The sequence below is a fragment of the Fusarium musae genome, chromosome 12 (assembly GCF_019915245.1).
Source record: "Fusarium musae strain F31 chromosome 12, whole genome shotgun sequence".
NCBI lineage: Eukaryota > Fungi > Ascomycota > Sordariomycetes > Hypocreales > Nectriaceae > Fusarium > Fusarium musae.
Genome location: NC_058398.1, coordinates 515,766 through 530,464, shown reverse-complemented (window position 1 = coordinate 530,464; position 14,699 = coordinate 515,766). Strand labels below are relative to the sequence as shown.

General features: G+C 48.5%; 2 protein-coding genes across 2 annotated transcripts; one reads left to right on the top strand and one right to left on the bottom strand.

The window, feature by feature from the left end:
- Nucleotides 1-3,285: 3,285 nt before the first annotated feature.
- On the bottom strand, nt 3,286-4,442 carry J7337_013921 (uncharacterized protein; the record flags this gene model as incomplete). Its single annotated transcript, XM_044831396.1, has 5 exons — nt 3,286-3,630; nt 3,680-3,757; nt 3,803-3,849; nt 3,898-4,345; nt 4,395-4,442. 5 exons carry the CDS (start codon nt 4,440-4,442, stop codon nt 3,286-3,288), a joined length of 966 nt encoding a protein of 321 aa, XP_044673782.1.
- Nucleotides 4,443-6,548: 2,106 nt separating this feature from the next.
- Nucleotides 6,549-7,740, top strand: J7337_013920 (uncharacterized protein; the record flags this gene model as incomplete). Its single annotated transcript, XM_044831395.1, has 7 exons — nt 6,549-6,560; nt 6,609-6,656; nt 6,710-6,736; nt 6,784-7,041; nt 7,095-7,124; nt 7,179-7,280; nt 7,330-7,740. The coding sequence occupies 7 exons, from the start codon at nt 6,549-6,551 to the stop codon at nt 7,738-7,740; spliced, it is 888 nt and encodes a 295-aa protein (XP_044673781.1).
- Between the last annotated feature and the right edge of the window lie 6,959 nt (nt 7,741-14,699).

Sequence of the window (14,699 nt, the reverse complement as noted above, 5' to 3'; positions counted from 1 at the left end):
TTGAGAGATATCATCAGTGGCAACGAGGTCATGTCTCTTGCACGTGCTTCTTCTGTACGCTCTCCGTCACAGCGCTGCCCGCGACATCCGGCGTCTTCCAACAGCCTTCCGGGGCAACAGAAGCAAGGCCGACAAACTTGCGAGATCTGGGTTGATATGTTTCTGGTCTGTTGCTGATGTAGCATGCCCTCAATCAGCGGTGACTGCCATAGATTGATACAGAGACATCTGTAGATCTCATCTTAACTATCACGCAGCTGACATTGGGGCCCTACGAGAGAAAGCTATCCTGAGCGACTGGTGATGGATGATTGAGTGTATGAGTAGAGGTCAAGAGAGGCGTTGAAGAGTTGAGTGTGGCAGCGGGTGCAATGCGCAAACTGCTACAGTAGCCGCCAGGCAGCTTCTGTTCCTGGACTAGCACAGGGTGGATGTTTCTGTGAGCTCGAATTGATGCCTTGGTACAGAGATACGAGTGTGATAACTACGGAAGCTTGGTAGCAATGATATTGTCTCAAGTTGCCTGCATGGATTGAGGACCGTGGCCAAGTGGCTGGTTTCCCTCTCTCTTACCCCGATCCTGTACCTCGATAAGGATGTTTTCCTCTATACAACTTCCAACAACTACGGAAGTCATGAGTCGGCGCCGACAGCTGGCTCATCGTCGCATTTCCCTTGGCATTAAACACTACGCAGCAGGGTCCGGATATCGCAGCGGGAGTAGCTCACATCACGGCAAGTAACAGCGTTACAATTGCTGCAACAATGCAGGCGATATGAGGCAGTCAAGGGACGGCATTTGCCCAGCGTGATTGTGAGCGCGGTCTCTTGATGTATGTTACTATATGGGGCGCGAGACACAGTGTAGTACAGTCACAAAGTTACTCAAGCAGTCCCTGAACCATCGACTTCTGAAGGCCTTGGTCAAATTATGCCTCAGATGTGAACAGTATAGATGATGATGGAGAGTGATGAAAGGGGACTTATGGATTGGTCATGATGCTTTGTTTGAATACTGTTTGTTTGTGCCTTGAGCAGGAAGAGTGAATGCTGAAGTGAATCGGAGTGATCAACCAGCTGTCCATGCATCTGTCCGGATGCTCTATTTCTCTTGTCCTACATACTCCCTCTTTCTTTGTCACTTCATGTGCGAGCTCACCTGAGGAATAAGATCTCTCCTACCGCCAGAAACCATCCCTCGCGTACATCATCTTCCCACACTTATCGCCGAACGTTTCCCCTATCCTCATTCTTGTATAACATCGGCCTTTACATCATCGTCCCTGTAACCATCGAAACAACCTCAAATTAGATATTCGTGAAAGCGATTGCCTTGCAGGTCACGAGAACTCCATATAGAACATGGAACCTGTCGAGGAGCGATTTTCAAGGGGATGGTCGAGCAAGTAGGTGGCTGTGATGACCCTCTGGGTACATTTGAGGACTGAACCCGAAACCGTGGAGTGTGAGATTGAAAGCACAGACTATGCAGCCTATTTTACAAGTCTGGGGAGGCGGAAAAGTCTCCCATCAAGAGCATCGTGTCCTGTTGGAGCTCGCCGAGAGTCCTCAAACGCTCAAGAGGCTGGGGGGTCTCAGCACGGTCCCTGAGGAGCCGTGGTTCAAGCTGGGAGATCAGGCTCGGTAAATCCTGGATATGCGTTGACTTGCTGATATTGAAAGGAGGTGATCTGATTTACATCATTTCTCGGACAGCATTGGACTTGAGTTTTGAATGGAATCCCGTCTCTGCTCTTGGTCAGATGTGACAGCTGAGAAGGCTATTCTGTCTCAGAGCCCATACGCAGCATACGAGAGGCATATGGCGCTGAATTCCATCATGATCTTTTCGCAGATGTCGCTTATCACAGTCCCTGAACTTCAACGCTGCTGCAATTGGTTGGGGCGAGATTCACGCTGCATTTGACCGCTACTAACATATCAAGTGCATCGGACTCTCCACCACAATCCTACTATAAACTCGACACATTAATATCGAGCAGTTGAGCAAGAGTATCGATCTTGATGAAGCTAAAGGCCTGGCGACAATTGATATGCAGAGATGCATCCCGTGTGGAGGAACTCCTGGAGTTCATCACTCCCAAGGCCAACAAACACAACCGCAGTAACAATAAACTCTGCGGAATGAACAAGATACATTTACATTGCGATCGGGCGGTTTATTAAGCCAGTTCACAAGAAAGAATATACGCTGTTAACAAAAAGATCACCATAGCTACAGAGAACAACACAAGCTCTCACTCAAGCCGTAGCAGCGACAACGAATCGGCCGCCAGCATGAAGATGATGACCTATGGAAGACCAGACAGAGAACCTCCTACCTCACTGAACATGTTACGAGAATGTTCAGTATATTGAACTCGTGATCGTAATAGATCAGCGACTAAAGGATGGTGGAGCTGACAAGGGTGCAGATATAACTCAGATGCTACAGAGAGAGAGCGGAAAGAGACAAACAATGAAAGAAATGAAGGCGATGAAAACGAATATCCTAAAACACCGAGAAGAGAGTCGGAGGAATTTTCGGTTAAGTGTCGGTTGTCGACGATGATCGTCCTGCAGCCAGAAGAAGAACACTAACTTGAGAGGCATGAAGCGGACCTCAAACGGGAGCAAAGCAATCTGTGTAGACTCAATCTCGATAATCTCAATGCATAATCGAATCGATCAAAGAGAAGCTGCGTCTATAAGTTTCCAATTGATCTGTTAAGAAGATATGATCCTGATCACATTCAAAATATAGAGTTAGTGAAGGACACCTTCACTTGGTGGTGAACCCTCTGTGGATGTGTATGACTTTTCGGGAGGAGGATGTAATTGCTTATCTCCGTCACTGATCTCTTTTCTCCGCATTTTGAGGGCTTAGAAGTTGTCTGTTGTACGTTGGTGGCTCTTCCAAAGCCAGTCGCTTCGTTCGTCAGAGGGCAGCTTTTGACCTGCCGGGACCACGGCCCAGGCTACCGTTTACCTCTACCTTGCAGGATATCATCCGAGAGGCCATCTTTAGAAGTGCCGAGGCTTGGAGTCTCAGTCTACAATTGATACTCAGGCTCAGCAGTGGGTAATGGGGATGACATGCTGTTGTTGAAGATCTTGTTCATGCTCATGCATAGCAACCAAAAGACTTCCGTGTTGACCAATCCCTCCAAGAAACCCCCGTTGAGAAACAACAAGCTAGAAAATGAGAGCATGTACATGGATAGAAGAAAAAGGATAACAGAGAAAGGATAGAAGAGAAGAGAAAAAGAATAAGAATAAACGCATCTACTCCGCACTATTAGCATTCTGATCCTCACCAACATCAACCCCCTCAGCACCTTCACCGTCAACCTCATCCTCCCAATCATCCTCATCGTTAGCAGCTCGGAGGCCGTTAAGCTGGGTCTGCATAGCTTTAACCTGACCCTCAAGCCTCTCTCTCAAGGACTTCTCCTCTTCCAGAGACTCCTTGAGAGCTTTATTCTCGGCCCTCTCCTCTCTCATGTGGCGCTCTACCTCGGCGGCGACCCTCTTCACTTGCAGGGAGGCTGCCCTTGCTCGTTGCCAGGCGTTGAACGTCTGGAGGCTCGATAACACGCCGCTGAGCCCAGTGCGCCACTCTTCTGGGTTCTAGGTCAAGTTAGATATTGTGGGAAGAGAGGGGAGAGGTTTGACATACCACGGCAAGACCCAGTCGATGGCGGTGCGCCATCTCATGGACTCTCTGGACGTCCATGCGAGATTCCTCAAGCATATCCTGCATACATCAGCCAAGTCATTCTGTTTATAAGTACAAACTTACGTCTGAGCATTCGACCCCATCAGCCTCACAACTGAGACAAGGCCTCTCTGCAATAATTAGTATGAGCTGTAAGTGTCGATAAAGCCCAGACTTACTGCCAGACTCGGCCATCTCGCAAACCCACGAAGGGTTAGTCCTCCACTTGTCGATACACTCTCGACAAGCAACCGCATGGCGCTGGACAGGCGCAGGGCTACGAGTCGTGAGCTCAGGGCTCGCTTCACCGGCCGACTCGTCGTCGAACGTTGATTCCACCAGGAGCTCGATACTCTTGAGCCGTTTGGTCGCAGGCGTGAGGTCCTGTGTTGCAGCACGCTTGGTGCGAATCAGGCGTCTGACAGGCGTAACAGCCTGTCCCTCCACAGTCTCTTCATCCCCGGAACCGTCCGAGTCTGCAATCACCACAGGACTTTTGGCCTTGAACGGCGTTCTACTGGCCCTCGCTGGCTTTTGTGCAGTCTTTGGCTCGGCGAGCTTGTCAACCTTGGGCTTGGACCGGGGAGCCTTGGGCTTGGGCTTGGAAGCATCCGTCTGGAAAAGATGCTGGACTTGTTAGTAAAGCAAATGGAGGTCAGGGTGGGGGATAGCTTACGCCGAACCTGTCGGAGGGTGTAGCTGCGGTCTTCCTGTTGTCATTCATGACGATAGCTTAAATTCGAATTCTGTGTAAAGTATCAAGGATCGTAAGCAAGGTGAGAAGAACTTTGCTTATTAACAGTGAATGAGATGTGAAAAGTAGAGAGCAGAATCACGACAAGTGGCAAATACAGGTAAGTAAATGACCATCAATTGAGACACAAGCGCAAGATAATTCTGCAAAGGCCTCAACTAGCCTTGTTGTCTCTGTGCCCCTGGCTCAATTGCTTTTTTCCTACTCATCTAGGCAGCATGCATGCTCTGTCCGTCTCTCCGCCATAACACGACTGCATTATCAACACGTTTGGATCGCTTCGGTTTGGAAGGGCAACGGATATGGATGACCATGCTCTCAAATTTGCAAAACTGTCGTGTCTTCTGTTTAAACGGGAGGATCCGAGACGTTCAATCCATTTTCGACGTTGACGGAGCTTAGCTAGTGCGTACAGTATTGTTTCAGGGAAGGGGGTGAGATCGGCTATGTAAGCGCGCGTTTTTGAACGGGTTCTTGCGCTGGGGAGTGAGATACAAGAATACGATGCGTACAGGCTGTGCTGAGACATGAAGTGGAGGTGACGGGAGTCAGCACTTGGTTAATTTCGCTGCAATGTGAGAGCCCGCTCTGATGAAGGCAAGTACCCTGGTTGACATGGCAGACACGGGAGGAGATTGGTAGCTCCGAATACCCGGTTTGTCGCGTTGGGATGCGTGTTTCTGTGAGTCTTGGCTGATTTGCTTTTGGAGGTCGCCGTTGGATCGTTGCGCCACATGTCGCAGCTCGATGAGACACTGTGTGAGAACAAAGTCACGAAATACAGATACAGAATCTCATGCTTAGCTGTCCGCAGAATGAATGAATCTTTGATAGTGACTGCTGGAATTCACAATATTATCTTGGGTAGATCAAGTGAGCACCCCCGGGTTGAGTGGTGTGTAAGTCAAGTGCTGTGCAGAATGAGCAAGCATGAGAAATGAATCATTTGAACTACTTGGGAATAATCGCGGACTAAGCTCTCTGTGCTCATTCAAGCTCTTAGAGACAAGTCTCAACTGTAAATAAAATATCTACGACTGCGTAGGCATATGACCCTGGATATCTATCTGTGTTTCGTATTCTTGGGAGATATCTGCCTCCAAAACCACTCTCCATCGCGAGATGATTACAGGTCCAACTTCAGCGACGAGAAAAGAAATCCAGAAATCACGTGAAATACAGTCACGACTATACGAGGTACGTATCGTGCTGATCAAGTCCAGCCAAATTGAGAAAAGATGGCTGGGCGTTACACAGCCAAAAGCAACGGCCAACATATGATGAGATATCGGTCATGAAAAGCAGTGGTAGAACTTATGTATCTTTCCGCACAGGCGGGATGCCGCTCCAACGAAACGCAACGCGGATTTCAGGTTTTGATGTACCATGCGAATTATCGCAAACGAAGAAGATGTAAGGTGTTGGTAGTCCTCCGTTCAGCCGCATGCAAGGGACACGGTGATCACCAATTAAAGCTCTGGATTTTGAACAACTTCAGAGTAACTACAGCCTTGATAGTGTTGAGAATATTAGAGTTATAGGATCTCCTGCCTTCAGCCTTCAAAACGATATACATCACATCATATTCAGTTCCCAAGACCATAACATAACTCCGCGTAAAGCATCAGCATCTCATTAGAAGTAGCTAGATGAATGGCACTGTAGAGACTTGGCCAACCACTCAGCAATCTCATAACTCCCCACATGGCTGAAACAAGGCGGCAGCAGACCTTCACGCTCGAATTGAGAAAACAAGACTAGCATGGAGAACCTGGTCGAGGATGCAAGTACCTACCCGTTGACGAGGATGTTTCTGAATGCCGTTCTACGGAGCTCCGATGCTCGGGTTTTCTTGAGTTTTTTTCCTCATGTTCAAAGACTGAATGATAAAGCAGGCGATGGTTCATCACATTGTGTACTTAAGCTTGATATTCCGTTGGTGAAAGATGAACATCTCGATCTCTTACATCGATCTTCTATCTTTCACCTTCACATCTATATTTGTATTACTCTTCACATCACTTTTGGCATCTATCTTTTACTTCTCTTTAACATCCATCTCTACAATTGGACATAATGGCTCCTAAGGTATGCTACCTTCGCTCCAATATTGCATTACATGTCTGACCTTTACAGGGCAAGAACAACATCAACCCCGCAAAGAGAACGGCACAGGCAACGCGTGTAAGTCCACATCCCCTTGGATCGCAGCCTTATCATACTGATCCATCAATCAGGAGGGCAGGAGTAGCAGGCATAATGAAGTCAGTCTTTATCTCTTCAATCGTTGATATGAGTTGATAATATGTAGGAGGATGTTAGTCGCCTTCCTGATCCTGGCTCTGACTCTGTTTTTGAACCCGATTCTGCATCCGAGCCTGGTGAAGAGTCGAACCACGAGGCGCCTACCGACATGGGGCCCCTCAGCTTTCGGACTATCCCATGCGTCCCGTGCCTGAAGCGCATGGTCAAGGTGCCCTTGAATGGGCGCCCTGAACCATGCATCTCGAGAGATGGCAAATACACAGCCTGTCAGTTTTGTGCTGTCAAAAGCCTCGGATGCAAGAGCGTAAGTTGCCCTGATAGAGACTAGTTATTTTGATACGTCCTAACCTTGAGAAGCCCGGAGACTATGTGCATGAGCCCCTTAAAGTAAGTAAACGTCTGGACAGTACTATCTCTTGATACTAATCGCTTGTATTCAAGCAATGGGATAGCCGCAAGCGTAGTAGGTTTGTAAAGAAATTTACGGATTCGGCACTGGACGTGCAAATTGCTGCACAGGCCATTTTGAAGAACGAGGAAGTCGTATGGTACCCAGATTCCAAGAAGCAAGAAGGATGCTGACTGATAGCAGGAAGAGGACTGGGAGGGGTTGACCGAGAAAGTCCGGGAATTCATCGATGAGGTAGGGGTAGCAAAGGCAAAGCAAGAAGCTCACGAGGCGAAGAAAAAGTACGAGGCTCTTCGTGAGGAAGTCGACAAAATCTGGTCGAAGCTGAAAGAGATCGATGATTGGATCAAAGAGAAGGCCAAGCTTTTTCTTGCGCAGGATCTAGATGATGGAATGTTTGTTCGGTTCATGGCTTGTGCTAAGATTCTTGAGGAGGAAGATCGCGAGAAGTTCCAGAAGATGTTGGATCGTATTCGAGGGATGGAGGAAGCTGGTGACGGCGGCACTGATGATGGTACTGTGGATGAGGAGGAAGATGAGGAGCAGGAGTCTTTTTCGGGGGGACGAGATGACGTCTCCATGGCGTCGGAGTGAAAACACCTACCTCTCCGACATCTTGATGGAATCTAAGGAGGGAGACCTGAAGTACTTGATTGGATTGGCTTCCTGTATGTAGTTGCTCGTTACTTGCATGGGTGTTGGAAGTGATTCGAGGGACATTGAACCACTTCTAAGAGGGATTGGGCTGGGCGAAAACTTGGGGCGGGAATAGTTGCACACAAATTGAATGGAGATTCCTGTCGCGGCAAATTGTGCATACCTTAGATTGAAGTGATCAGAAAGTCGATGATTGGTGATGAGACACGAATGATTTGCTTACTGCACGCTAATGTGATATCGATCGGTAAAGCTGTGACTCTTATAGACAACACAGAGAACTGTCCAGTTCGGAGCGACTAATTGAACATTTCTCGCGAGCAGAATATGAATCATTTTTGAGACATGAATTGCAGTACCTTTGCGACTTATGTGTATATCACAGGGATGTTCTCTTTAGACTCGACCATCTCGACAATTATATCTGCCAAATCGTCCCAAAAGTGTCGCGAGCTGACGAAAGTGGAGGACCTCAGGATTAAGTTCACAGATGGGGAAAAGCCCTGGTGTTTCATCTCAAACATCAATTGCCCAGAATTGCCCAGGTAGTAAATGCGCAAGGAGTAGTAAAACATATCGAGCTGCCGACGGCGTTGAAAGTGGGATTCTCCATTGTCGGGTGGTGTGAATTGATGTCAGGGATCACAGAACGCTCTGACTGAAGTACAGTACTATTTCTCAATCGGCGCCGATACTTCTTCCTTGTTCGAGTCGCGTTCGATCGCATGCGCTCTTGTCCCTGCCTCGGGCATGCAATGAGGAAACCCTTGTCGCGATGTGTTGTACCAAGAACTTCGTCTTGAGATGTAAAGCACAACGCGATTGAAGGTGATGTTTTAGTGGGGTTTGTGCATACGCAGGCAAAATTTGAGGAGTAAAGCCGTTGCACTGGATCACAACCACGTTACTGTGGACTGATTCTGAAATGGGCCTGACAAGTCGCGAAGAGTTTAATCGGCTTAAGCTTCTCGGTATTGCCATATTGAGTATCGTCTGCTTCTGTGATTCGGCCGGAGTGTTTTGATCGATCGGAACTCAATCTTGGATGTCTGGCGCTAACGTTGCGGGACTCGGAAGACGATTTTGGGAGCCGAAATGGATCATTGATCCATGGGGACCTTGAGAGTAACGCGCCAGTGAGGGATGCTTTCAATTGATCTGAGACAAAAAGAATCATGTACGGTGACGCACTTTGTTGGATTTGAGCTGTGGTTGTATAAGTGCAGCGACTTTCACAGTTGGAGCGATCTGTTTTATGATCATTTTTACGATTGTTTCTATAACTATTTGTGATAATACATGCTTACGGCTATCTGTACAATTATTTTTGCAAGTATCCCCGAAAGCCTTCGCCTTGGCAAAAAACACAAATTTAAGCGCCATAGTGTACGCTTTAATCTGTTCACAAGCCAAATAAAACAGCGATGGTGACTGAAGAATGTTTTTTATTTTCTTATGAGCCAGACCGTGTATTGCGATCGTGATTAATTGCCAGACTGTGAAATTGATCTAGGGTAGCTTCGTCACTTGTAGCCAGCCGCTTAAGGGCTAGGAGAAACGTATTTCGGAGCGCAATTATCTTTGGTCTCCTCCGTGCTGTCCGGACTATCTCTGTCAAGCTCTATTGATTGATGCGCGCCGCCAATCTAGTCTTGTGTCGGACATTTGATCCCGATGAGGGAAAGATCTCATAGAGCCTCAGTCTCATGCTCACTTTGGTGCAATTCGCTGGTCGTCACAGGGGGTGACCAGGCTTCTGGGCGATTAGACCCCGCCTGAGAAACGCTGCTCCTGAGCTAAATGCCCTGAGAGACAGCCTAGGGTAATGGTTATTGACCTCTTGGCTGGCAGGGCTGATGAGCAGTAAAATTACGGGGCTTGTCGCAAGAGCAGGCGGGGTCTCCACTGGAAGAGCAATCAAGCTACAGTGGACGGCTAGGCTGCTCCAACTTAGGCGGCGGGGTGCTTCGCGTGCGGATTCGCTCACACCCAAATACGTCATTTGCCTGGGGCAGCCCATGGCAATCATCATTCCTTATTCATTCCACCCGACCACAGCAAATGCGATGCTCAACATCCTGCGAGTCAGTCGTATACGCGAGAAGCATCAGCGTCTCCAACGATTAGTGCTGCAATAATAGCGCGACATGTTTAACAGCCTGCCTGCCTGCCTGCCTGCCTGCCTGCCTGCGCCTTGCTGAAACTCTCAATTCTACACGTCGACAGCAGTCACCGACGTCGAGTAACCTCAATCGAGACGACCGGAGAATGGGGGCGCCCTTAAGAAAAGTCGGAAAGATCGTCGACTCGAGCAGCGCCTGAGCGGAATGGTGCTTCACAATAGCTCCAAGCGCGAGGCCATCTCGAACGCGTGTGCTCTCTTCAATAAGAACTCCTCACGCCGGTCGCACAATGTCCCCTCCGAGCATCGACATCTTTCCAACCGAGCGCGTTTAGCACGTATACGGCGCCAAAGGTCAGCATTGACAACCCGCTAATCTCGACGACAAGCCATCTCCAGCATAATCGAAAGCGACGGGTAACAACGCGATCCTTACGTTTACGCCGGTGATGGTTGCGATGCCCGACTCTAACCCGATGCCCCCAACCACTCCCGCAGGAATGATCTACGTAACGGCCAATGTCGCGTCATCCGCGCCGAGATATATCGCAAGCCTGAACTCTCCTCCTTGAGCTTCAGCCCGTGCCGAAAAGCATATAATCGACCGACTACGCGAGCGACTGGCGAGAGCGCTCCGATACAATATAGATGCGCTGAGCCAGTATCAGGCGTCAATGCATCACCTTGGCCTTCAGATCATGTTCATGACCTTGACCAGGGACCCGATGCGCCAGCTTGCTCGAGCCCACCAAGACACATTTCACCACCGTATGCGGGAACAATGTATCCCTGAGCTTGCCATGCTGAAGGTCACTGCAATGGCAGTTAAATGAAGAACATGGCTATATTATGCGGATACGTCAGCCAACATGATCGCATCATGTCAGGTCGGTCTAATAACTGTCGATCTAATAGCGAATAATAGATGCTCGTTTCCGGATTTATCCTGGGTTGTAAGCTCCTTGAGCTGGGATATTTTGAAGCACTGCACCCTTTTCTGATGGGGGGGTTCGAAGGTGATGTGCGTTAAGGTGACTTCTCTACGTTTCTACTGCTATACCTAGATCTAATGTTTAAGCTCCTCAACTCTTTTGACTACACTCGGATATTTTCTGACCACACCTCCCCCGAAGATCGCTCGCCACGAAGCCGACATCGATTCATAAGAACGTCCATATATAAGAACGACAAACAGGCTAACGAATACCTGCAAGCAACTATTTACGAGATCGACCGCACTTATGCAAATTCTGAAGGGAAAGGTTGCTTTAGAGTAATACATTTACAAACCTGACCATGAACTCACACGTGGTTGGAGGTTCACAGCAACCTGGTGCTACTATCTAGAGATCCTGTAAAATCTCAGACCATTCCCGAGAAACGACTTGGGAGCCCGCCAACGGCATTCTCATGATGAGTCACATCCATGAGTTTTTCGATGTATGGCTGCTTTCGATTCATCCCGAGACGTTCCGTATACGGCGCTCCATCGAGAGCTGCATCTATAGAACAGCTTGTGTGCCTTTCTAGACATCGGGGGAGAGGGGACAATATATGACTCGGTAGCTTCGCTAAAGTAGCAATAGTTGTAGATGTCATTTACTGTCTTGTAAGTTGTAAAACTGTCGATTGTCTTCAAATTTACAGTCAACTTATCGCCCAGACTTATCTTGAGGATCTTGGTAATGATATCGATTGGAGATGGGGATGTTCTATCCCTGCTATTAGTTTCTCGACAATCGCTTTCTGAGCATCATTTATCACCTTATCTATGTTTGCCTCTATATTCTTTTCCGTCTTCTTAATGTCACCCGCTAGACTGCCCACCTTGTATCCAAGTTGCTTTTACACCGGTTAACAAGGCCTAACCTTGATTCGCAGTTTATTTAGTTTCCCGTGAGGCCTTGATATCCCCCTTAAGGTGCCTACCGTCCTCCTAACGATGGCCTTTTGTCTTGACTCTATGTTTTCCTTGTTCTGTATCTCGTGATATCTGACCTCGGGGCCATGGCTTTAATCCTGGCGCGAAAACCTTGATCAGGTTGGACATCGTGCGATGGGCGACATTGCTTTCTAGGCTTCATAGCGGCTGGGTATTGGTTGAGGAGCTTCTTTGGGATTGGTTGTTGTATTAAGTTAGGCTCTAATACCAGGAAACAAAGCGGCAAGCTTGTCATCGGGCGCGGATCATGATATCTCGGTGAATGATGGCGGTGATGGCGTCTGATATGTATTTTGGTAGCTTGGATGCTGCTACGCGGATCGGGTGGCGGAATACGAGCGGATAGCTTATAATGCCCTAGGTGTTGGTGTTTTGGATGGTGCGAGAGGATCTACGGCGGCTATCGTGGCCAGGATGTTGGAGGTTTCCTGGGCTTCGGTTGGAGGTTTATCTGCGCTATTGAGCCTTGTAGCCTCTGCTGCTCTTCGTCCATGACGTTTGGATCTACGGATACTTGGAGGAGGCGATGAGTCGGCAGGAATGGAAATGTACGGCAGGACCCAGGATCTAGCGAGATATATAGAGAACTTGAGGCCGACGAGTCCGCGCGGTGTTTGACGCAAGCTTCGGTCTACGGACCGGGCTATCTGAGTCTAATGTGAGAGCGATGGAGGTCTCTAAATCGATATCCTGATATCTTGAAGGCGGCATGTCGATAATGTGACCATGTCGGTAGAGGAACGGATTTCCTGGACTTTTAGGGCTGAAACGTTTGGTTGAAGCCTGTTCAAGAAGGCCAGACTTGTCGGTACAGAGCCTGTTAAGGAACATAAAAGGTTCGGCGGACCTACCGACTGAGCGGTAAGTAAAGCACAAAGACGGCCAAGATTGTAGCCAGGCATCCAACCTATCTCTCAAAAGAATCGGCAAGTTCCCTTCTGTAATCCATCACCCTTCCAGGAAAAAGGGCAACGCGCTGGTCAATGATGCCAGGTGTCATTTTTGCGGTCAACCAGCCGTAAGCCTGGCATATCGCCTTGACTCTTTTACCATTGTCTGCACACAGTGAATTGGCCAGCGACAGACTCTGGAGAGACGCGGCCAAGGTGTGTTGTTTCTGAGTCAAGGGTACTTTGTCGGAAGCCTTGGTGATCACATGATGAATTGGCTCGTGTCGAGAACTTGTTGCCTAGTTATCTTGACTTTCCTGGTGTTGTCTCTGAGACAGGGCAAACTTGCAACGGCAGTACGCAATGTGCATTGGGCTAGAGCGCAGCAGATGGACATGCACGAACAAAAGTCGTCATGCCGGTGGAATCTCGATGCCGTTGCGCTGATGCTGGCGCCAGCTTACGGTGCGAAAGGATCAATGGCCAAGGTTTTGTGAAATGCATCAGCGGCAGCCCCCCACCAAAGCTGCAATCACCCAACCCGACCCTCGCTTGCTCTACGTCTCTCGTTTCTTCTCTTCTTCTCTTCTTCAACCCTTCCATTCCGCCTCTACCATGGAACCTACCGACCAAGAACCATCCTCCTCTGACGTATCCTCCCTCCCAGAAGCTCTCGCCGACTTGAAGCGCAAAGCCGATGCTGGTGAAGCTGGTGTCTGGACCGTTCTCCCACTTAGCAACCAAGACTTCACCAACCCAACTACCGTCAGAAAATCGAGGCCGCCTTTCGACGATTCGACTACGATCCCTTTAAAAGTCTAATAACTATTCAACAGCCTGGGATCAACGTTTTTTTCTCATTGGGTCACTATCTGAGATCGATCTCAGTTTAACTCAGTGAAGCTACGTAGCTGATGGGATTTAAATGGATAGATACCATTGACCCCATTGCCAGTCATCCAAAGGTCGCAGTAGCCAATCTCGAATTCCGCAATTCAGGCGCACCTCACCTCCATTCATGTGATGAAATTTGTAGCCCACGGTGTAGTTGCATCAATTACAGCCAATTCAGCGCAATCACAGCCCTGTAGCAGTGCATCCGACGACTCGCTGTCGCAGTACCCTGTTGATCGGCGTGAGAACCAGTTGGGATGGCAAAGCTCAGGATTAAAAGTCTCGCCGTCTTACTAGTTTGGCTAACATGATAGCTGCAACATGTTTCGCACTCATTGCGCCTTAACCTCAAATATGATCCAGAGACTGCTGTTAATAACCACCCGTAGAGGCGCTGTTCATGAGCGTTGCCCTCTGTCTGCGCATGATGTGTATAATTTTGTGTCATCAGGTGGATGCCTCAAGGCCGCTTGTTCAAAACTTTCTTTCAAGCTTTCCTTAATCCTATGTGACTGAAATAACAAGGCTTGCTATGCACATTGAATTATCCGAACTGAGACACAAGGCCACCTTTGAAATGACACAACGATGCACTACAGATCAGTTTACATGCCGATTTTCTTTACCTGGTGCTACATGCTCGTGGCGACAGCGCTGAGGCATCCACTAATTCAGCCCCGTGAATACGGCAAGCCCATGCCCGCTTAGCGGCTTTATTCGTGATCTGAAGTCAATGCCTGACATTTTGAGAGCTTGAGCAAGTTACTGCTGTCGCGCCATTGAATAGAATTGAGACAGTGCTTGTTGCGCATCATTTGAGAGACGAGAAACGCGCATATTTTATTGTGATCCAAAAGACCATCTTGCGAGGTCACCCGCAAGAACTAAGCTTGTTTATCTTGCATGGTGTCGTTTCTTCACCGCGTTTGCCCCGGCTGGTGGCTCGACAGGGTACAGCCTACGGCTTCACCACCGATATCCATGCGACAAGAACATGTTCGCAACGGTTTGGTGGCTTTTATGTGACATGTGACACTATTCTCATGCT